Genomic DNA, 25865 nt, shown 5'->3' on the forward strand with positions numbered 1-25865 from the left:
TCAAAATCAGGCAGAGGAAATAGAAATGCCAAAGCTCAGGGGTGGGAAAGAACTTTGTGAATGACAGAGAGGATGGTGCCAGGTGGGTCAGAGCCAGAAAAATGTGGGACCATACAGGTTATCATCAGGAATTGGTATTATATGAATAATTTCAAAAAGTGTTGTATGTTTTATAAATATTACATTGTCTTTCATATGTAATTTATATACTTTTATATAAAGATTGCAATTAAATAGGGAAGGACAAGATTTAAAATATGGATAATAGTCTAGAGGCTATCACAGGAGTCCATGAGAGAAACGTAGCTTGGATCAGTAGAAGTGGCAGCAAAGATATAAAAATCTATGTATACTCAGTGAACAATCTGCAGGACCTGTTGCTACATTATTTTTGCAGGTGAGAAAAGTGAAATCCTCGAGTTTTTTTGTTTTGTTTTGTTTTGTATTTTGCCCAGGGAAATGGATAAATGGACAAGATTAGGAGAGGAATAGATTGTAGACAGGAAAATTATCAGTTCTGTTTTGGATATTTTAAGTTTTTGGATATATAACCAGTCATCCAAATGGGGTGTCAGTAGACAGTTGGATTCATGAGTCTGACCTTCAGGAGAGAGTTTTACTCTAGAGATAATGCTTTGGGGAGCAGTCAGCATTGATATTTAAACCAGAGACTAAATGGAGAGCATCTGAAAGGTGAATGTTGGAAAAGAAGAGAAGAGAGGAAGGAAAGGGAAAATAGGAGGAGAGGGCCTAAGCCTCTGGAGCACTACTTCATTTTGAGGCCCAGCAGGGGCAAGAGAGCCAGTAAATGAGGCAAGAAAGAAGAAGTAGCCAGAAAGAAAGGAGTACAAGTCGCATAGCATGTGGCATAAGAAAGACAACAGCAAAGTCGCTTCTTCATTGAATTTGATAATTCAGATAAAAACTAGAATATAATCACTTCCACATATTCCAAGTGAATAGGCATCAAAGTTTCAAATCCCTGGATAATCTGTCAGGCCCTGGCAACACTCAGAATAACAGCCAAGATAGAGAAATTTCACACCACTAGTCTACATTCACTTTCTAAAGGCAACTCAAGAATAAAATCATCAAAGCACTAAAAATCATATGTACTCCCAATTCCATGTTTCATCTCCGTAGCAAATAAAATGTATTTTTGTCACTCACCAGATTTTTTTAAATCAACAGATAAAACTATCATAGTATGTGAGTTGATGGCGTGACTTTTGATAAGGTGTTTATTTTATCCTAACAATAAAACTCATTGTGTTATTTTTTTTACCAGGAGTTTGGGTGACACCTCGACATGTTATCATCAATTCTACAACAGTAGAGTTATATTGGAATCTGCCAGAAAAGCCCAATGGCCTCATTTCTCAGTATCAATTGAGTCGTAATGGAATCTTGGTTTTCCTCGGTGGCAGCGAAGAGCAGAATTTCACTGATAAAAACCTGGAGCCCAACAGCAGGTAAACTGAAAGAAAACTTTACCAAACATATGGTTATACTTTTAGATTTTTTATGACAAAAAGAGTAAATCTACAACTGAAACAATAATTAGTTAACTGAACTCCTCATTCGTAAGCCATTTCATAGCTGATGAAATCTTTTATTCAATTTCAAATGTCAAAGACCCAAGAGCTAACTCATTATATTAGTCTTTAGAGCACATGAAATTCCTTAAAAAATGTAAATGGTTTTCTCTTTGAGATGAAAGCATGAGAATTGTTAAATATATAAAATATAGCTTTAAACTACAAAAATTATCAAATCATCTTCAAAAACATGCATTCCTACACTAACAATAAAAGAGATTTAAAGAGTTGTGTTTTGCACCAACTACTTTTTCTTCTAGTACCATATTTTCTCTACTTGCTACACTATGTACAGACATGAATGGTTCAGGGACAAAAGAGTTCCACATATTTGCAATTCAGTCCCACTCATTTCTTAGCAGACACAAAATATACCTTAGATCAACAGATGTTTTACTGCAGAGAGTAGAGATCAATTTAATTTTATTATAGAGAATAGCAGATCAATTTTGAAACATCTTCTTCTAAACATATTTCCCTGAACTCCAAGCCATTTAAAAATGGGGAAGATTAACTGGAGTCCTCCATAACCCACTGGCACATTCTAAGACTTTCCAAAGATCTTTAAGGAAAGTTATGAATTATTAGAGTTAAAAGTAAAGTGTGAGAGAGGCAGAAATAGCGATTGTCTAGAGAGTGCTGCCTATGCTAGAAAAACTACCAAGTCAATGGTAAAGTTTCTGGACAGGGAGCAAAGGATTGCAATTTGTCACAAATTTAGGACTAAGCAATGGATAGAAAAGCCAGCCATCACTGTTCACTTTCTTGTGCACTGCCTTATCACAATGCTTTCTTTTTAAATGCAGATACATTTATAAGTTGGAAGCCACAACTGGAGGTGGTACCAGTCTTAGTGATGACTACATTGTACAAACACCTGTTCTGACGCCAGGAGAAATCCAGCCTCCGTATAATATCACAGTAACTGGTCCTTATTCCATATTTGTAGCTTGGACCCCACCAGGTAAAGAAATAAAACCTGTGTGTGTGTGTGTGTGTGTGTGTGTGTGTGTGTGTAAAACATTTTAGAGAAAATTAATTGGAGATTAGTCAAGGGTAGAATTTGAATTTAGTAAATCAGGACATAATTTGTCTTCTGGATAAATATAAACAGAATAATCCAAACCACACTCCTAAGCAAATACATACTAAGTATACATGTTGATAGATACAGATGTAGATATGGAGTTAAAGATCTATAAATGCATAGATATATAATTTTCTATCAAAGCAGTACACTTTCAAGTACCAAAATCTGTCTTCCTATTCACGTATGTTCAAAGGTCATGTAAGTCTGAATTACCTTGAACATTCATTTCGACAGGACTCCCTAAATGAGATCATTGGCATTATATGATTCCTTCTACATTACAGCAGTGAATGGAGAATTCAGAAAGACAATAGCCCCTTCCACCTATCCTGGGTTGTATCTTGGGTTGTGAGCAGTAATGGTAGCTGAATTCTGCCTCTCTGAGCTGCGTAACCTTCACTGAGCCTTTTAATCCCTGGTGGATTGCTTTCGTGGCTTAGTGCATTATCATATTTTGATATAAGCATCATCTTCAGGTAAAATTCTGATGGTGAGTATTAACTGTGGAGGTAGGGTCCGCGTGAGATCTGCCTGCTTTTTTAACATAACAGGCATATGGAAGTTTTGTTTCAATAAAATTTAAAATGTATTATGGTGTTAAATGCACTTCAAAATATGTGATTTTATTTTTAACATCTGGCCTTTAGACAGAATTGACACAGACCCTATCATCCCCATCAGAATAAGTTTAGCTACAGTTCAACAGGCCCTGCAAATAACCGATTAACTGTCATTTTGGCCATCAGCAGGTCCATTATGTAAAATAATAAACAAAGAACATACTTTTTAATTGAACAATTATCTCAGTCAAAACAGGTAATATAATCAAAAAGATAACATAGAGGCCTAATCTATAAAATTTAAATTCCTGTGAACCAATATCCTTATAATGTCATAATCTAAGATCAAAGACACAAGGGGGGTGTCTAATTCACAGGAGAAAATCAACCAAGAGCTTTATAAACAAAGAAAAATTTAAGTTGCACTAAGATATTAAATATAAATGATTTCATCCACCTTTGTTTTAAATAAATATGCAACATATTAAATTAAACAAAACATAAAGGAATAAACACTAGTGCCAGCATGTGTCAAAGATCTATAGTCTCAGTTTTAGGAGCATAAGACTTCTTGAACTCTGTTCTTAGTTTAATGGAGGAACGCACCAATTGTCTGCTGTGGAAAATAAAGAAACTTACATATCTCTTTACAGAATTGATTTATACTTTGATGGAACAGTATTGTTATCCTGCGACTTTTTTTAGCATATTTGTCCTTGGCATTTTTATAGTGCTATGGTGTTATTGCACCACACAGTAAAACAAAAGAGAATAGAGCCAGTCTGGGACCAGATTCAGCCTAGTAAGATTTCCCAGATTCACATCAGGTCTCCCAACCATCCAAATTCTCAGAGTAAAATAAGGGAAAGTCCAAAATGATAAGCAAAGTTGATGATTTCCTAGCCACGTGACCAGGAAGCTCCATGGTTTATATCAAATTACCTGTCATGTTAACATTATTATACACATAAATTGCCATTGCTAATTTGAAGACTTTACACTCAGTAAGGATCTGAAAATATTTTTCTTTGAAGACAATGAAAGTAGAGTGACAGAGAAAACCAGGAACCACACTGCAGTACCGCCATCTGTTAGCCGACCTTAGACAAGTCAGGTGTTCTGCGTCAGTTCTCTCCGTCTGTAAAATGGAGATAATGGTAGTACCTACATGTAGGGTTGTTCTGAGAATTGAATGAGGCACTTCATATAATTGGCATACATTGGTTCTGTATAATACTCTATAAATAGTGGTGATTATTTTTGGAGAATTATTGTTGCCTTCAATTACTCATTTTTACAATGTATTTGCTCCAACATTTATTAGGTCTCAAGGCCCCAGTTTCCAAAATGATAACACCGTGCAGTGCATGATTGGGTTTGTAATTTTTTAAGACTTCTTTCAAATTTCCCAGCATTTTGCCATTTTTAATTTGAGTTCAACATTATATTTTTATGCTTAATATATGTTTCCATTTAGAAAGGATCATTGTGGAGTAAAACACAACTTCTGTGTTCTTAATGTAACTTGACTCTTGTTTCTCTCAGGCTTAATAGAAATTATTCACTCTAGTCCAGCCTAGGGTGTATTGTAGAAATGTTTTACACACTAACTCTGACCATGTACCCAATGGTTAATAAAGCTGTAATATCCAGACCTGTCAATCTTTTCGTTTCAGATGCACAAAATCCATTACAGAAACCCTGTAATATATGGAAAGATGAAAATCTTAAATTAAACTTTTTTTCTGGTGCCTAGAAGGATTTCGAACTCAGTCAACAGGCAGATGACTTTGACTTGTGTATAATCTACAGTTGATTTTATTGGAAAGTACCTCATGCTGTGTTTTGATTTGGATAATAAACACATCTTTCGGTTCCTGACTAGACACAAATATATATTTTAAAAGGGAAGAGAACAAATTTGCAATAAGTAATCGTTTATTTGCTCTACAACCACAAGCTTTCTAGGTATTCATCATATTCTCCTGCCATTGCAAAATGATTACATCATAGACCGAAAAATGTGCAAACCATTCCGAATCTGTAGAGCCCCAGTGTGAATGAACATTAGAATCATCCGGTAAACTTGTGCAAAGACAGATTCTCAATCCCAAGTTTACAGACTAAGAAACTTCTGGAATGGATCCAAGGAATCTCAATCTTTCTCTAAGCCTCCCTACATGACTTCAGTGTGCTTAAGTTCAATAAGCATGGATCATAACTAGGAAGAGTAGTCAGTTACAATAAGTCTCTGAAAGCATGTATCAAACCAGTTTTTCTAAAATGTCCAAAGCCAAAAGAGTGGTTAGATGAACAGAATTAACTCGAATTTTTACTTTTTAACCAATTGCTTTGTGGTCAGTGTGAATGGAGTGCTCTTACACAGGTAAGGTCCTGGGAGAAAAAAGTTAATGTGGCTGCTTGGCAACAGAAAAGTACCTAGACAATTAGGTAGGTTTTCAGTTTATAAATTATTATTTCTGTGTATAAATTAAGTCTTACTATGTGTTTATAAACATTACCGGGAAAGAGAGTGAAGCCTAGGGAATAAGTGCGAATATTCCAGGAAAGAGGAATTGCGATAGTGATGGGAAATATCATCTGTATACATTAATATTCCATGTTTATATTTGCCATTTGTTAAATCCTAACATGTGCCAAATACTTTAGTAAGCACTTTCTCTGCCTTCCCTCAGTTAATTTTCACATAAACCCTGAGAGACAAGTAGTATCATCATCACCATAGTAAGATAAGAAATTTGAATCTCGAAGAAGTAACATAATATACTCAAGGTCAGGTCACACAGCAGATCCAGGATTCAAATTCAAGTCTACTCCCTACTACTGCCTTCTAAGAGCAGCTCTTTCCTGTCCTCGGCTTAACTCTCATATCCAAATCAAACTTTTCAGTTATTGCCCAAAGTCTTTCAGATTTGTGATGACATGACTATGCTTTTTGAAATAGTAGTCCTGAGGGCCAAGAAACAGACTAGGTGTTGGTGAAACCAAGTGACTGTTGGAGAATAACTTTTTTTGCTGGGCATGTCAAAACCAGAAGAATTAAGTGTGGAAAATGGTAAGCCCTGAAGGGAAGATAGCCCCCAGGCAATTGTTCTGTCCTGTGGCACAAAGGAACTAGAACCGGAAGGCTTTACCTACCTGCAAGTGTCCTGAAGGAGTGGGCGTGGTTTAGCAAAACCAGATTCCAAGTGCAGAAAGACTTTAATTCGGTAGAAGAGGGAAAGAGTTATTTCTGAAATGTATGCAAGGAGAACATTCAAAGACTATTTTAAAGCCTTGGTAGACATTATCTTACCTCCCATGTAAATCCTAGGTCACTTTATCTCATGATTACCTGAAAAATGTCAGTAGTAAGATTTTCCAAACACTCCAAGCTCTAGAAAAATCAAGATTTCTACCCTTTTGTATATCATATGTACCTCTACATGAGATAATACATAAATGACCTATGCTTATGAAACATTTGCTGAATTAATGGAGGAACAAAATGTTAAGCTTCTAACATTTATCATTCAGGAAAATATAAGTAACTTTTGGGTTTTCTGCCGTTTAAAATGATTCAAACACTTGTTTTCCTCTAAAGCTCACCACTCCCTCCACACTAACTCAACCCTTCACACACACATACCTTCTTTAAAGAAAAATAGGGCACATACATAGAGCTTCCAAATGTTATTTGTTGTCTTATGGCTGCATTTTTCTTTTTCACTTATTTCAGGAAAGGAAATATTGGCTCTAGTGTGAAACGGGCCCCACCACTTAGCCTCCTTATGGCCTTGACAAGTCACCCAATGTCTCTGACCCTTAGGTCTCTTGCCTGTGATACTAAATGCCTACTTTGCACTGCTATTATGTGAAGTCAGTAAAAAAGCATGGTAAAACATCTAGCAGGCACTGGATAGATGGTGACCAGTAATATTCAGACCTACAGACAAATGTCAGTCAGGTCAGTTCATTCCTAAACACTGCTTCTCACCTTTTCCCAGCTCTGAACCTTGGATCAGGCACTGCACACTCATATTAAAGAGAGAAAGGATATGTGTTCAACTAATGGGAAAAAAAAATTATGAAAAATGAAGAAACAAATGCCTCAAAGAACATAAGTGTTTTACTCAGAATAAAAATAAGAGATATCCCTGCTGTTTGAGAATCTAAACATTCAAAATTATTTAAACTCTGAAGATAATAATGAGCCTTTCTAATTTATCAAGGTGATGACTATATTTTGAACTATCCCAGCCCTTAATCATGTTCTAATTAACAATGTCATCACATTCCACATGCACTTTTTCTCACTGAAGATGGGTATTTAGATTTAATGCGTTATATTGAAATACTGGTGCTTTTCCTTTCACATTTCTTAGTCCCTCAAAGAAAAGAATTGGCAACAATTCTCCCTCTGAGAAATCCTTTCAATTAATATTGCTTAGGAATAGAAATTTTTTTATTAATCAAGTTTTGATTAAAGGGTAGCTAGCCACAATATGGCCTATTTATAGACATTAGGCATCTTGGCATACAGTTTGCACACCAGCTGCAGTGTATTAGGTCAGATACTAGCCATTTAAAGTCAAAATTGGCATTAAGCTTTCTAAGGAATTCACATTGAATTAATTGGGATTATTCAACATCGACAATTGTTTCAATTTTTGTTTAAGTGCAGTAACTAAGTGACAACCAGTGGCGAGTTTCAGAGGAAAATGCAGCACTCACTTCAGTGATTGTGCTTGCTTTGCCTATTAGCAATTTATCTTTTTTCCAGTTTTATTGAGTTATATTGACAAGTAAGACTGTAATACATTTCAAGTACACAACATAATGATTTGGTATGCGGCTAGACTGTGAAAGGATTCCCATCATTGAGTTTATTCACACATCTACCATTTCACATATTTACTTTTTTTTCTCTCTTTTTCGGTAAGAACACAAGATCTACTCTCAGAAAATTTCAACTTTACAATACAGTCTTATCAACTATAGTGACCATGTTATACATTTGATTGTCAGAATTTATTCATCTTATAACTGAAAATTTGTACCCTTTGACCAACCTCTCCATATTTTCTCCATCCTCTAGGCCCTGACAACTATCATTCTATGCTGTATCTTGAAGTTTGAATTTTTTTTTCAAGATTCCACATATAAGTGATATCATGCATGTATTGCCTTTTTCTGTCTGGCTGATTCACTTAGCATAATGACCTTCCGGTTCATCCATATTGTCACTAATGACCAGATTCCCTTCCTTTCTAAGGCTAAATAATATTCCAGTATCTATACAACAAGTTTTCATGATCTATTCATCTGTTGAATGACACTTAGGTTGTTTCCATACCTTGACTATTGTGAATAATGCTGCAGTGAATATGGGAGTACGGATATCTCTGTGAGATCATGATTTCATTTCTTTTGGGTATGTAGCCAGAGGTGGGACTGCTGGGTGATAGAGTAGTTCCATTTTTAATTTCTTGGGTGACCTCCATCCTGTTTTCCATGGTGGCTGTATCGGTTCACATTCCCACAACAGTGCACAAGGGGTCCTTTTTCTCCACACCCTTCCCTGCATTTGTCTTCACTTATCTTTTTGATAGTAGCCATTCTCACAGGTTGGGAGCAGTATCTCACGGTGGTGTGGAGTTGCATTTCCCTGATGATTAGTGATGTGGAGCACCTTTTCATGTACCTGTCAGCCATTTGTCTGTCTTCTTTGGAAAAATGTCTATTCAGAGCCTTTGTCCTTTTTTTAACTGGGCTACTTGTTTTTTTTGCTATGAATCTGTTATCTATTTTGGATAGGAACTCATCAGATAGTTGGATTGCAAATCTTTTCCCCCAGTCCCAAGGTTGCCTTTTCATTGTGTTGATGGTGTCCTTTGCTGTGCAGAAACTTTGTAGGTTGATGTAATTCTACTTGTTGGTTTTTGCTTCTATTGTCTTTGCTTCTGGTGTTTAATGCATTTCTCTTTACTGAGTTCTAATATGTACTAGGCATTTTTCTAAGAAATTAACACATATTTCATTTAATGCTCAATATAGTATGTCCTGTTGATCTCCCCATTTTAATAATGGGAAAAGTCAGTTTAGATGTAATGAAACTATTTTCTCTAGGCCATTCATCACATAGGTGTCACAGCCAACCTGCACTGGCTCTGGCCCCAAATTCTGTCGTTGAAACCACTGTGCTATATTTCGTCACTACTTTTCTGCATAAACAGTTCAGAAAACAGATCATTTTTTTCTGAACTCCAAGATCCTACTTGAAAGCTAAATATAATTTTGCTACAGGTATAGGAAACATGAATGAGGACAGAGTAATTCAAGGTCAGCCCATCCAGTAACCCAGTAGGGTTGTTTTATTTGTAGCTTAAAACTTCATGGGATGTAATTCATTTGCCTTTGGATAGATTGATTCATCTATTCACTGTAATTATCATGAAAATGCTTATTGAGTCCCACTCACGGGCAAAGCATAATGCTAGATGCAGTAAGAGTTTTAAAGAAGAATGAGACTTTGTCCCTCCTTTCAATAACCCTATGTCTAATAGAGTAGGAAGGGCATGAGATGATAACTATCATACAGACTGTGTTAAATGTCCATACAGTTGGTATGGGTGTGTGTTCAGGAGAGTCTTGTTTTATATCCACATCCTCAAAAGGGCATAACCAAGGTACCCATACCTATAAACAGAGGAATTTAGGCTGATTTTGTTAAAAGCATTAGGTTAAGGGCAACCAGCGTCTTGAAGCAAATGCAGCTCTCAAACCGAATTAATAGTTTTCCTCTTAGAATTGTTCCTGCTCCAGCTCCTAAAAAAAGATTTTAAAAAAGGATTCTTTGATTGACTTGTCCCATTGTAAAGTATGCACCTGCTGTGAAATGAAGCCACAGAAAAAAAAAAAAGTTGAATAATTTAACTTTTTTATTTGTAAAGATAATCAGGGTTTTTCTGATTACATCTTAACTTCATAAATGTTAAATAACCTATCAGCATCTAGTTGTTGTAAATTATGAAAAGGAGCATTGCGAGGAATATTAACCAACAAAACCCTTGTTCTTTAGTGAACGAGAAAATGTGTTATGGCACCTTGTCATTGTGCGACTGGTAACTTTGACACCAAATAACAAAACTGCCATTTGCACTTAGGGTAAATTGGTTCACTTGAGCTTCCAGTGCTCCTTTTGCTCTGACATAAATTTATGAACTCGGGAACTAACCAAGCTGTGTGGCCTCCCAGCTGACTTTAACAAATATGCCCATTTCATTTCATTTAGTCGTCAGAATACCAGGAGGCTAAGGCGTCTCAGACTCACCACAGATGGCATAGGGCTTGTGGGAACACTGGGCGCTTTCATGCTACAGTGCTGTAAATTATGACAGTGGACGGGGTCCTCTTTCCTAAATGCATGTCAGCATTTGACGTATTCATGACTTCAAGGAGTATTTTCTGTTTCAGCACCTTGTAGGTATATGTAAAGGGCATTTATTTCCAATTAACCAAAATGTGAAAAATACATTTTCCAGGTTCATGCTTTGACTGGCCATGTTTAAATTTGGATCAAGATTATGTCTACATTTGAAATGTGGTGGAAGCCCTGACTCCCTAGGAATCCCGTCCTGTTAAGCAGAGAAATTTCTAGGAGCAGACCAATAGGTGCAGACTGAAGATACACAGCCGCCTCAGGCATACTGAAGGGGAGACTGCTGAGAAAGAAAAAAAATAGAATATCTTCATAGGAGCACAATTTGATCGTATTCAAGGATACCTAAAAAATAAAACCAGATATTAAAATATTGTTATAATTGTATTTACATGAATGAATGTAACATTATTTGTAATTAGGATGGCAATGTTATATAAAAGATGGGTTCAGAAGTATTTGAGGACACACGAAACCAGTGGCACAGTTGTGGGGCTTTTTCCCATTTTGTTCCATTTCATTTTGTTTTGCAGAGATGTCTCTTATTTATTCAGCACTTCCTTTGTTGCCAGAATGTACTACGATGAGCTACATGCATTTCCTAATTTAATCTTTGCAGCTCTTTGTGAAGTGACCATTAGTATCATCATTTTACAGATGAGGAGACTGGTGTTCATAGAAGTTGGGGAATTTACCAGGGACAAATAAGGGCAGAGGAAGGATTTGATCTGTCTGACTCCATTCTGTGGTTTGTCTAGTTCAACAAGAATGATGGCACATTTTTCAAATGGTTGTGTTTGGCAGACTTTTCTACAACATCTACCCTAGGAACAGAGAAGACGAGAATGAACATGTAATCCCAGGAGGTCTGGAAACAGCCTGAAGCAATCACCATAAACTTGTAATTTCTTTAAGGTCTTGCTTTTTAATCTTAAAAATTCATGCAAATGTACCATTGTATTCCAAGGTGTCTGCCTTCATCCTGAAAATGAATGTATGAGGTAATTTATCATTCAGGAGAATGTTTTCTAACTCATCTCTCTGGCTAAAGAGTGATATGCTATTATATTGCTGGATATTAGGTCAATCTGAAGAAAGCTGACACCAAGACCAGGCAATTCTTCCTTTTCATTTTGTTATATGGGCACAAACAACAACCTTTTTTCCTACTGCTTAACAGACTGTCAGGGTAACAATAAGGAGAAATGCTCAAAATGTAAGGTGGAATGAATTCCTAAATACTCTGGATGGAAATTCCCATAAGCATATCTTCCTGCTGAAAGGTCAAATTGCAAAGTAAGAGGGTTTCTGATTCACTCTTCAATCTCATCTACTACTTCTGGAAACATTCTCCAAAGAACATTTTTAGTGGGGAAAAAAAAAAGGCTTGGTTTCATTGCTCTTTATTTTACCTCTAATAGAGTACATAGGTTTTCCTCATCCATTAACAAACTGAGAGCCCTAAATGGTCCCTATAATCAACTCTCTTCATCCAACTCTCAAACGTCTTTTATAGTGATCTTGTTGGGAACAGTAAAAATAATCCCAGTTTTGTCTTGCAGTTGAGAATCAGACCTCAAAAGGATATCTTCTAAATAAGCTCTTTAGGTATACTCACTATACCATTAAAGAGAAAAATGAATTCATTTACATTTTCTAGGCATTAATCATTGTTTTGATATCTTTTCTTCATGGGAAAAAAACAAGCAAACATGGAATTGTCTATTACCTGAGTCTGAGCAGAAACATCATGCACCCAGCCAACTTTTCATCCTTTGTCTGCAGAAGGTTATCTGCTGTGAATTCATTTTAAAGCCATAGTGAGCAGCTAAAATTGTGCCTCAACTGCATCATGAAAAGTACTTGTATTTTTTCAACACATGAGTTATGTCACCATAAACATATTTTGCTGTCATACAGTTAGTTCACTCTGAGGTGACTATAGACTTAAAACAACTTATAGTCACTCAGTACACATGATTTTCTAGTCTTGGGATTTTTAGGGAAAGAATGCACATTGAATTTTTGTGAACAAGGAAAAGTGGGATTCTGCTAGTTTCCTTGCTCAGACATTCCCAAATTTTACAAGTCAAACTGATATTCCAGAAAGGATATAATGTGTGTCCTTGTCTCTGAAAATACTTGATGAAATTGACATCTTAGGTATTAAATAAGATGATGTATGCTTCCTGGTATAAAACAGGGATGCCATGAGATAGCTTTTCTTACTTGCTTTATTGGTACAACCATCCAATGGCTTTCCAAGTGATACCCCAACTCCTGTCACTCACGTTTTTGATCCAGTGTTTGTTTGCCAGCACTGTTGTCTTCCTAAAATAAAAGTTAGCTCATATTAGCACCTTCAAAATCTCCTTGTTGCTGATTATAAAGTTCAAATGTATTGAAGAAAACAATTGATATAAGTTAGTGAGTTGCAGAGTGAAGAAAGCAGGTCTACTCTGGGAGCCTTATCTTATGGGTGTTACCCTGAGGTTTCCTTATACAGAAATGGTGAGAGGAAACCTGAGAAGAGCAGGTTTGGGAGTGGAAAGACATCGTGGTTCTGTTTTGGAGCTGTTGAGATTGAGTCTCTGTGAAGTAAGCCATCGAAAATACAAATCTGGATTACAGGAGAGCAATAAAACCAGAGATAAGAGTTTAGAAATCAGTGGTAGAATAACAGTGATTTACGCTATTAGGACAGATGCAACAGGTAGTTTAACTAGGATGCTCCCAAATTAAAATAAAAATCCTCCTTCTTGGTTCAGCACAATCTAGCACCTTCCCAAAGTCCAAAGGCCAGTCCTTCTGATTATGATCACTGTTTCCTTCAGGGAGTCTTTGTTACATGTGTTACGTGTACATAAAATCCTGAGCACCTCTGGTTTGCACTGGCTCTTCCCCCCCTCTATTGGGATGATACCTACAAAGAGCAAAAGCACATTTCATTCTTCAGAACTCATCTTTCACAGGTCCTATGCTTCATATTTCATTTTTTCTATAGCAAAGACAAATTTAAGTACTACAAAAGTAAGTAATTAAGCCCCCAAATGTCTAAACTATTAGATAAAGAGAAAATGTAGTGGGAGACTCTATTATATTCTTCATTTAAGGCTCATATCCTCTCCTTGACAACGTGTGCATGTTGTTCATGACCAAACAAAACTTACTGGAATTTAATTATATGAACAGATTGTAAAGAGGCCAAAATAACAAGATGTTCTTTCTTTAAGAAGCATTGTAAAAAATTAGTTTTTGAACCCAAATTTCATATGTATTTAGGTCTGTACATCTCACTGACAGTGGACTGTCCTGACTCAATAATTAATGCACTAGGAATTCTCTAGGTAGACTATGATTTGGATACATTACAAGCTATTATGTCAAGGATCCGTGTCAGATTGGATGCATACACAATGCCTAGAGAAAAATTATTGTTACAAGCAAAACTGGTGAGGTTTTTTATGTACTTTAAGAGTAAGTAAGCCAAGGAAAAAATATATGACACCATTTCTAATTGCCTAGTATTTTTTAAGAAGTGAAACATGCCTTCGTTTTTATTTGCCCACAGAGTATATCTTTGACTAAAACCATGATACTTCATTTGTTTTAGGAAGTGGGTGGTGTGCATTTCTTACTTTTGGAATATGCATTCTAACATTTTCCAACTTAATTTCAGGCAGTTATTAATTGTTATCTTAAGCAATAATGCACCTTCATGTTATAAAATTTTAAATATGCATTGTTCTTAAAAGACAAACATTTGTTGGCAATTCTGTATAGCTTACATATATGTTTATGTTTTTACTCTCTCTCTCTTTAAAGGGATCCTCATCCCCATAATGCCTGTGGAATACAATGTCTTACTCAATGCTGGAAGTGTGGCACCTCTGACCTCTTCTGCTGGTCATCATCAATCTATCCTTCTGGAAAATTTGGCTCCATTCACACAGTATGAGATAAGGATACAAGCATGTCAAAATGGTGAAAGTCTTTCAGACACTTCTCCTGGACCTTTATAAGAAAATATCTTATAAAAAAAATTCATTGAAAAGGAATAGATGCTCAATCCAAATGTGAAGACTAACATTTCATTTCTTATTTGTACTGGACTGTTTACCCAGAAAAATCAGAGGCTGGCATTGAGTGAAGCATTATGCACTTCTGCACATTAAATCATGAAAATTTAAATATATTAAAATAGTAGTTTTTGCAAAGTCTTGTTTTATAAGGCCCTTTAAAAGAAAAACAGCTAGCTCACATAAAGGAATTATTGGTAATAAGAAACAAAATGGGTATTACAAAAAGTTCATAGAAAATGTATTCACTTTAGTTCTATGTAAGTTTCCATCAGGAAGGTTGGGGTGGAAAGGAAAACATTATTTAGAAGTCGGCTTACACCCAGATGAATCTTACATATTTTGCAGCGTTTCATGAATCCTATCTCATGTACATAAGCGGTCACCTTGAGTTCCATGGCGTAGGTTAGTGACCAGAGGAATCGTCGTCTATCTGTGTAGTCTTAAGGAAAGGCCTCTCACACTCCCTTCATCCCTCCACATGTTATATAATATATAACATTCAACTTCTATGAGAAGAAATATGTAACTCATGTCAGTGTACAAAGCATGTTGCTTCCCCTTCAATTAAAGAGATTTGACAACTTTATACTCAACACGTAGTTGAAAGTCCTATGTTACGTGTCCTTAGGAGCTACTTTTTCTGAATGAGGTCATTCCCATAGAGCTGGTGAGGACTAGGAGGGCTAGAGGCCTGCAGTTTTGCTGTGCTCCATCTCCGACTTTGAGTTGGGTTTGCCTACTTCTCTCCACAAACCACACCACAGCATTTTGTTTGAAGGCTGTTGCTTTCCATGATCCAGTCGTCAGCTAATTAACATGGAAATAGCTTTAAATTAATGTTTTCTTGATTTAAATGCAAAATCCCTTTGCGCCTCTCTACTTCTCTAAAACTATGCTATGGAGATACAATATCCCTCTAATAAATTAATTGTTGAATTCCTATGTATTGAGAGACAGTCACTATTTTTAAATATTAGCAAAAATAAAATATTCTAAAGAGTATACAATATGTGCAGGTCACACACACACACACTTATGAAATTCAAGCACATTATCCTTTTCTGGCTAGAATGAATGTGAAAATTAGAGAAACCACAGTTGAGACAAGCATAAGCATTATTGTCTCTGCCTGTATAAATATGTGGTTAATTAATGGATTTTCCAAAAATGGTTTCCTATTTAAATATTCAAATCCTGTAGAGATTTATAGTACTAATCTAAAATATGTGTACAAGTGTATAAACACATTAAATCATTCAGATTAAATGATTTTCATGATACCCTTACCCTTCTGTATGCACATGTAACTCTTTTGCCTGCTTGACAAATTACAATTTTCTTTTTCAGGAAGTTGTGGAGTTAGCAATAGGATGTTTGTCAAAACATCTGAAGCAGCCCCATCGGATCTAAATTCCCCTGTTCTTCAGGCACTGGGGCCAGCTTGCATAGCGATTAAATGGATGCCACCTAAAAAATCAAATGGAATCATCATCAACTACTCTATTCACAGGTAACACTATTACTATTATTTTTTAATTATTTAAGAAGACATACTATTCCAGGACTGTAGAATCAAATACACTTTCTATTTCCAAAAGGGAATGGATGAGAATTCATGACTTTTGGAGCACGTACTAGGGACTAAAATTGGTACTGGAAATTTTTACACATTGTCCAAAAAGCCATAATTACCATGTAACATTTTTATCTGAGCCCTGTTTAAAAGACAAGACCACACAACCTACATAAATCTTACCATGATAGAGCAGCCCCTCGAGGCTCCCTCACCAAGAGAACATACTCATTCCAGAAAAAGAAAATTCTAATATTTTCCATCATCTATTATGTGGAGGTTGGAAAGGTTTTTTCTCATCCTCAAAAGACATTGCTCTTCATCTGCATGAGTGGCTCAGCTCTGCAGTTACCCCCTCTTTTGATAAGATTTCACTCAGCTGGCTAGATGGTGTTAACATGGCTTCTTTTCACCATGATGTACAGAATTGATTGAGTGTATCTACCTAAAATGAAGAAAAGAGGGAAAGAGAGAGGGGAGGGGAAGAGAAGAGAAAATACGAAGAATGAGCAAGAGAGACGGACCATGGCCTTCTGGGTTGAAGGGTCTTGCTCCTCCTGATCCAGTCTTCATCTGATCAGCATGGACATAGCCTTAAATTAACATTTTCTTTAAATAAATAATGAATGATGAGCAGGAGGAGGATGTGGGAAAGGGTAGAAGAGAAAAAGAGAAGGAAAGAGAGAATGAGAGAGAGAGGGATCATGAGACCTGAGGGGAGAGGGGGGAACACAGGACAGAAGGAGAAAGTAACATAAGAGCAGTCAAGGGGCCAAAGAACCTGTCAGAGGAGAGCTAGTTCTCTGTTTTAGTCCATCTGGGCTGCCACAACAAAAATACCGTAGACTGGGGGACGTGTAAACCACAAACCCTTAATGCTCACAGTCCTGCTGGTTGGGAGGCGTCAGGGCAAGGCGCCGGCAGACTCCGTGTCTGGGGAGAGCCCGTTTCTGGTTCGGAGGCAGTTGTCCTGTCTCTGTCCTCATGTGGACACAGCTCAGGAGCTCTGTGGGGTGCCTAATCACCTCCCAGAGCTCCACCCCCCAATATCATCACATCGGGGGCTAGGATTTAAAGACATGAATTTTGGAAGGGCACAAACATTCAGACCACAGGATTCTCTAAGACGGAAAAGACGCTGTGTTAGACAGACAGCAGCAGACATAAGGATTTGCAGACTGAAAACCCCGTTCCCAGGCAGCGTATTTACATCAGGCACACGGAGCACAACACACGTTTCTCAGCACCTCATCCCCACCTCAGCATCCTTTGTGAAGTCTCTCCAGCAGCTTTTTGCCTTCCCTTGTTCGGTTGTCCTCTCCTGAAGCATCGTGAAACAGTGTAGCTTCCTCTTGCAACTTCAGATACGGAAGCCCTTTGATTCAGATCAATCTTCAGTGAGGAGCTAAGGATTTGTAGGAAAACTGTGAAAGGGGAAAATATTATTGCATTTCTGATGATGGAAATGACATTGCTGAAAATGAGCAAGCCAAATTTCTTCTCAGCAGATTGAAGAATAATAATATTTCTGATTCAAATACACATGAACACGTAAAAATGGCTAATGTGAATTTACATTCTACACTAAGCACATTAGTGCAGGCTCTAAAATGCCCATCCTTTTGGAATAGTTTTCTTTCATCTACTTAATGCTAATTGTATGAGAAAAGCACATCAAATTCCTACTCTGAATAAAGGGAAATAAAGTATCTGTTATAGACCAGAACGTGGCTTCACGCTGTTGGTTTTGTAAATAAAGCTCATGATTACAGTGACTATTCCATGGCAGCTATAGAGAGGGAAAAACAGGAAATATAATGCAGAAAGCCCGCTTCAATGAAAAATACTGTAAATTGAATTTGACAGCATTTGATGGCATTTGATTATTCTAGTCACAGCCAAACAATGATATAAAGAGTAATATGAAACAGAATGTGTTACTGCCTAGCAGACTCAAAAGCAATAAACCTTCCTCCAATGTGACACAATCACTTCGCAATCATAATTGTAGCCTGTTTGATACCTCTGAGTACAGCAGAAGGGCACTGACTGACACAGATACATTTTGTTTTTTATTTAAAGTGAAATGAAAATGGCGCGCTGGGGCTCCAGATACAATCGTTATATTCACCTCCACAGGCATGAATCACTTGGCAGTTATTTCAGCTGAAGTTTAAATGTGCTTAGACAACAACAATATCAAATTTTTCTTAGATAGCTGCAGAAAAAAAAAAATCAGAAATTTGTAAGGACAGAAATAGAATGCAGACACATAGTTCTTTTTCATTCTGGGACTCCGTAGAGCCCCTTATATAGTTATAGCCACCAGCTTGCAGTATTTCTGGAGAGGTTATGGCATGTAATTTCTACTTCATCATTTGCCTCCTCTTTCTTCTATCATCACCAAAGGAAATACATTTAGCTCAAACCGAAGACGGGTTTGGTCTATGCAGATAATTTTCATTAAATTGCAGGAAACCAACTTGCCGGCACCATTTTGAAAATGCCTCTCTCTCCATCTCCCCAAATCATTCCCCCTCAGTAATTCCCTTCTGTTGTTTAAATATTGCCTCTGGATATCATCCTATGAATGAGTCTGGCCTAATAAAGCGATACGATATTTATGACTTTAAAAAACAAAACGCAGAATAACCTAGTAAGGACAAGTCTATTCATGTGATTGCTTCTGTTTAGTTTACCTGTGAATCTGATATTTTATTTAGGCTACTTTGTTGACTACATGTGAGGTACAAAAGGGAATGTTTCCCCACAATAGGGACATTTATGATGCTGTTTTGCAACCTGTTTACTGGTAAGGTATAGACTAGGCTATCTTGGGCATTTGCCTTCTTATAATAAGGTTGGTTTGTAAATTAAAGATTCTTCAGCATCTCCCCCCCTTTATCTTATATTTGTGAATTTATAAGTGGTACAATACTTCCATAGAACCCAGAGAAAAATATAAATATTTACCAGAAAAATTACAGGAGAGCAGGATTCTCTCTTCCTGGAATATTCATGGAATATGTTATTCATGGATGAAGTTGATGTCATTGGGATTTGGTCTAACAAAATAAAAGTTAATGACTATTAGAAATACCTTTGCTGGAAAAAGTTTTAACAGTACGGGATATTATAAAGGCTATTTATGCCTTCTTTATGACTTATCCATGGCATGTATTATCAACAGAAAAAAACTATTAATTTTAATATATATAACATTGATGTTTTCCTTTTATAGCTTTCCTTACATAAAAGGAATAATATGGTTCATACTGTTCTGCAATTTTCTTTGGACATTTGATACACACATGCACATACCTTATTTCTTTTAATAACTGAGCCGTATTTTATTATATGGCTGTATAGCAAAATTATTTAACCAGACCCCTACTGATGACAAATAGGTGATTTCCAAGTTTTCATTATAACAGCAATCCTCCAAAAATCATCCTCACAATAAGCCTATATGGAGGATTGCTCTCAGTACTAGAAGTGTGTTTTAAATTTTTAAAGATTGCTAAACTGTCTTTTAAAGTCGGTACGTAAGAACTTCTAATTCTGAAAACTTCTGTCAATACCAGATCTTATCAATCTTTCAAATCTTTGCCAGTTCAATATTTTAAATGGCATATTATTATTGTCTTAATTAAAATTTTGGTCACTGTCATTGAGACTGTTCACTTATTTCAAATATTTATTTGCTATTTTTGTGTGTATATATTGTATATTATATATCCCTAGACTCTTTTCTTTTGGATTGTTTCTTGTTGATGATCTTTGTACATTAAGGAAATTCTTCCTTTAGTGATCATATTAAAAATAACACATCAGTTACTTCTTCCAACACCCTTATGGTTCTACTCCTTATATCTAAATACAGACTTGATTTTGTTTTAAGGAATGAGACAGGAAATCTAGGCATTCACTTTTTTAAAAAGATCTAGTTTGTTGACGTTATTTTATAATTCACTCATTTGAAATGCTGCCTATGCAAAATCCCCGGGTGTCATCTGGTTCATTTCAGGACTTTAGTCTATTTCATTTGTGGTAGATGGGACTTTAACAAGCAGAGCCTTGTGGTATAGGCATCTCAGGTGGGTGAAATTAAGAGGATAAGCAAAACTCCCCCAGCACTACAGGCGTAGAGTTCCAGTAATGGTCAGGTTTGGCTGGATCTTTTCTTATTCATAAGGGGAATTAAGATCAGCTTGATGTGATAGATTTTGGAAGACTTAAATACCAAACTCAGGCGTTTAGGTTTTCCATTTGGAGGCATGTGATGCAAACCCACTTGCAAGTTTGGGGTAAAATAGGGAAGCAATGTGATAGAGTGGACAGAGCATGGCATTTGTACTCAGAAGATACAGCTTTCAGGTCCTGGGTCTGCCACTTCCTAGTTATGTGGCCTTAGGCAATTCACTAAGTTCCCTAAGCTTCCATTTTTATATAAAGTTTAGGTTAATATTCTTAAAGAATAACTAACTCCCTAAAACTTTGTAAGAATGAAATGAAAGTTTGTGAAAGTAGTACATTAAAGGTAAAGCGTGAAGTTTTCCTAGACATACCTTCCATAGCCAAGTTTTAGCCAAATTTGGCGTTTACAAATGTACATTTAAGGACAAGGAAAGAGCTTCATGCTTAAAATAAACAGATTGCACAACAGTATGCCTAGTATGATTATTTTTCTTTAAATATATAGAGTATTTTTTAACACTTTATATGTGCATGAACAATGCGTGGAATGTTGAACACCAAAAATGTTAACAGTGCTTATCTACTACAGACAGGTTATGGATGATTCTTTTAATACAGATCTTTCTCAACTTATGATGGGGTTACGTCCCAATATACTCATTCATAAACTGAAAATATCATAAGTCTAAAATGAATTTAAGACACCTATAACATCATAGCTTTACCTAGCCTACCTTAAATGTCCTCAGAATCTTACATTAGTGCTTACAGTTGGGAAAATAATCATCCAACCAAAAGCCTATTTTAAAATAAAATGTTGAATATCTCATATCATGTATTGAATACTGTGCTGACAGTGAAAAACAGAATGTTTGTATGGGTACAGAATGGTCGTGAGTGTATTGGTTGTTCGACCTCGTGATTGCACGGCTGACAGGGGGCTGCAGCTCACTTTTTGCTAGCTGGGGTAAAGGTCAAAATCCAAAATTCAACTGACAGTTTCTACTGTGTGTATTGCTTTCGCACCATTATAAAGTAAAAAAAATTCACTGTTGAAACATCATTAAGCAAGGATCATCTGTACTTGTGTTTTTGCTCATCTGTATTTTCTAATTACTTTTTACCATCAGTATATAATATAGTGTGATAAAGACAAACAATAAACTCAGTAAGTAGAGATGCAAATCTATCATCACCCTCTTTATGATTTTCCTGTTTCCCTATCTCTGTGAACGTCATCACTCTTTATAGCAGTCGAGGTCTGCCATGAAAGAGAACCACTCAAGTTATTTTAACAGAAAGAATTGAATATAAACAATTGTTACCTAGTTGCAAATTTGTCAACTGAGTAACTTAAAGGACAAAAAGAGAACTCTAAATTTCATGGAGGTGGCAAATGCAGGAAGTAGGTACGACCCTTATGACCCTTGAGAGAGATGAGGGAAGCAGCTAGAATTGTTAAAATTTAGAAACTTAGAGGGGATTATAAATACCCACAATGCTTGGACCCAAACATCTGAGGAGGGGACGCCTGCCAACTGCTGCAGGTGTCTGGCGGAGGAAGCATGAGATGAAGCTGGCTTCCGAGTGTTGGAAAATTTCATACTTGAATAATCTGCTCCTAAAGGGAAAGAATCTGCTGCTTCCAAAGTGAAGAATCCTTGCTGGACGGCGCTCCCATGATCAGCAAGCAGATAGGAAGGAGCCAGTTCCCATTTCCTTTCAGCTTTCTGATCTCCCTCTGGCGGCCCCTACTGGCAGAGCCCAATACAGAATTAGCTGGAAAAGCAGAAACGTGGGTATCAGAGTCTTAGGTCCTCTATGATAAGGCCAAATATAAAACGGTGGGTTTAGACCTCAGAGACAGTAACTTAATATGGGGCACATTTTTAAGCAGGTTCCAGTGAATCTTGGACTCTTGTCAACCAGTCAGTCATCCAGTCATTGCTTCAAAATACACTTACTGCATAATATAATGTGCCATGCTTCATTTGGTGCTGAGAATATATAGATGAAAAAATAGAGTCTTTACCTTCAGGGAGCTAATAGAGTGGTATGAGAGAGAGAAAACAGGAAAATATAGTGTGACAAATGAGTCCATAAAGAAAAGACTTAGCACATAGGTGGATACGATAACTATTTGAGAGAGAAGCAAAGGAAAGACTCTCTGAAGAAAGTGACTGGGGATAGACTTTTGTAAAGTGGTTTGGAGTTAGCTTATGGAAAGGAGAAAAGGAAAGAGGGTGGAGCAACGCATTGCAGAACAGGATTCACAGATATAAAAGCCATGGGAGGATGAAATATCATGGGATAGAAGGGGACTATGGGCAAGCATTTGATTATAAGTGGAATGTAAAATGGGAATAGAAATCTCAGAAGGTGAAGCTGGAGTGGTAAGCACAGGACAGTTGCTTGCAAATCAGCAAAGAGTTTTTGTAAATCAGCAAAGAGTTTTAAACAGGATTAAGTTTTAAAATTTATAGATCTTTGAAGTCTATTCCCCCAACACCAGAATATCCTCTCACTCGACAAAGGTGGATGATTCAAACTTCACAAAGCGTTCTGTAAACCACCCGTGTTTCTATTTCTTCATCCATCAACCAAGTGCAGGATCCACATTTATTCTCATGTGTACTGTTGAGATGACCTCTTCGCTGTGTGACTACCGACTGTCACTCCCCGCAGTGTAGCCTTTACACAACTGCTGGATTTGTCTTCCTAAGTACAGCTTCGGACATCATTTCTATGATAACTTTATTTGTATCATGTATTAAATTTTACCCAATGATTTTCATGTGCACTTTTTGATTTAATTCTCATAAAAATTCTGGGACATTATAAACTATAAGGTTATTAACACCAGTTTACAAAATAAAATGGAAAGTAGAGAATCCAGGTGAATTAGCCCAAAGTAATTTAATTTAGTGACAAGGCCCAGGCCTACCACCTATCTCCTCTGAATGCAGGCATTTTTAACTATTCATTTAAATTTGGAATATTCTTAATATTCATCATGAGATGAGGGTCGCAGTTTCATCATCTTAAATTGTTAAAGGAAATGCACTGAGTTATAGGATTTTATTTTAATTGCTGTTGAAGATAAGCATTGTTTGTGGGGAATGAGGGAGTAGGAAGCTGTTTAAAAGGTTATAATATATCAAGACAATATAAGTATAAGTACTTTTCAAAATATATAGGTCTTAGTTTCAATACCTATCTTTGTTTCCATCCTAGTGTTAAGCCACATTAAACTAACTCTAGTTGGAAAAGTGCATTGTTGAGGTGTCTCCCAAATGAGTTTAAGCATAGAATAACCATTTGGCTATTCAGAGAGAACTAAAAATGTGATTTTCCTAAACACAGACTGTTCAGGAGGAAACACTTCCAGTTAAATGAGCAGTTGAAGCCTAAATCTTAAATAATTTAAGAATCATAGTAGTCTACTCAATCTCTTCTGTTCACGTTTATTCAGACATAAAGATATTCTGTTTTTTAACAACATGGATGGAATGTTTACCTCACCACAATATTAATTTACCAAGTATTCAATAGTGATACGAAATACTTAATACTTAATACTTAATACTTAATACTGCATCCTTTAGTTGTTTGGTGGAAAACTTGAGGCTAACATAATCTTTAGATTTTTGAAATGCATACTTTCAGGTAATTGTGTTAAGGATATCAGTTTTATGACAGCCATGGCTACACCTCAGTGTGGGAATTCATGAGAGTTTAATAAAAATTAATTGAACTGTCATTGAACAGTTGAAGCCAGACAAAATAGAAAAAGACATTTTCCCCATAGAAGTCCCTATGTTTGTTTGCTGTACTGTGTTCCTTGCAAACACCTTTTAAAAAACTCACTGGGAAGAGTCCTTGGCTGTGAGCCCTGTGGTCGTCATTAGAATGGATCCCTCCCAATGCCACACCTGGTACCTGGTATCTGCAGCGAGTACAAAGGCCAAACCCTGCAAACTACACTGAGCACAGAATCTGGCCCACGCCTGGTAGTGAGGAATAATGAGGTGGGCTGCCGAACGGTAATTGCAGGTCACTGAGAGGCTTCTATGGAGCCTCCATTGCCTCCCGCAGGAAGTTTGTCATTGCTAATACTTAGGTCAGAGTGATTTATCAACTTGAAGATCATCAGATTCCCAAAGCCAAGGATTGTAACACAACCTGCCTTTATGGGAAAGGTGCTGTCATTTACTTTGCCTCAATAACCCTTTCCATTTTAATGGTTAATCTGATATGGCATCATGTAAATATTCTGGTACCTGAGGAGTATGTTAATTAAAATTCCTAAAGGCCTGGAAAATGCTAATTTATTCATCACTCCCTTCTCAACTGGAAAATGAGCTAAAGGGGGTCAGCTCTTGAAAATACTCTTCCCCAACCTAGAATACTATCAAATAGGAAAAATGAATTCATAGAAATGAGACAGAGATAGAGAAAAGTCATGGGATTCTATGCCTTGTGGTTGTTATTCATTCAAAAAAAAAAATTACTGAACTTAACCGGGCTCAGATGCTGGGAATATGGAAGTAGATCAACCACAGTTCCTTAGGAACTTCTCCTTCTGGTGAAGTCTTCATCACGATATACCTGGATGAATAAATATAGCTGCTCCAAATGAAATACCAGATATTTGGGGCTGTGGCAAGAACTGACAGTTCCATTTCTCTTACTTAGATGTTTAATGCTCTATATAGTGAGTGTCAAAATAGTACTCATGGGCCCTAGTTTTAATATCAATAAAATCTAAAAATGAGACTAAGCAATCGCTTTCTCAGGCAGTTGAAAAGAATTTTTGAGCAAACGATGAATATTCTAGGTTTTGAAGAAGATACCTAAAAGGAATTTGACTTTTGCCCTTTAAGGATTTCTAAAACAAATTCTTGTTATGTGTTATTTTTATTAATTTGCATTTAGCTCAATCTTTTCTACTCAGCCATGAGCTCCCTTTGGGAAGGAGTGTGTTCATCTTTGTATTTCTGCTCCTGGTACAAGGCCTGGTATGTAATAAGTGCACCATAAAGGTTTCTTGTTGAATACAAGAAAGAATCATCCTTCCTTGAGGGATCATAGTTTAATTAAAGAGAAAATTCAAGTGAAAAGAAAATTAAGTAGCATACAGGAAGTGAATTTAAAACATTTTTTTAAACATCCTAGAAACAAATGCAAAAGAGCATTGTGTTAGATCAAAGAGAATAAGAACTGTGGGCTCCTCTTCATCATTATCCTTTGGCATGCTAGCCTGGGCTATTTCACATGGGGATCTTGTGGTTCCAGGAGCAATGAAAGGGTCAGCCTCAAAGTGC

The 25865-nt window shown here is 36.6% G+C and overlaps 1 protein-coding gene across 1 annotated transcript in view; it reads left to right on the forward strand.

Annotated features, from left to right (window-relative positions):
- The window catches only part of USH2A (usherin), a 722977-nt gene that overhangs the window by 610053 nt on the left and 87059 nt on the right, over positions 1–25865 (forward strand). Inside the window, exons 56-59 of the mRNA XM_036931704.2 lie at positions 1289–1472; positions 2405–2562; positions 14515–14673; positions 16119–16281. Coding sequence (XP_036787599.2) covers positions 1289–1472; positions 2405–2562; positions 14515–14673; positions 16119–16281 — 664 coding nt within the window. The remainder of the gene's footprint in view (positions 1–1288; positions 1473–2404; positions 2563–14514; positions 14674–16118; positions 16282–25865) is intronic.

This window comes from Manis pentadactyla, chromosome 19, assembly GCF_030020395.1.
Source record: "Manis pentadactyla isolate mManPen7 chromosome 19, mManPen7.hap1, whole genome shotgun sequence".
Lineage (NCBI taxonomy): Eukaryota > Metazoa > Chordata > Mammalia > Pholidota > Manidae > Manis > Manis pentadactyla.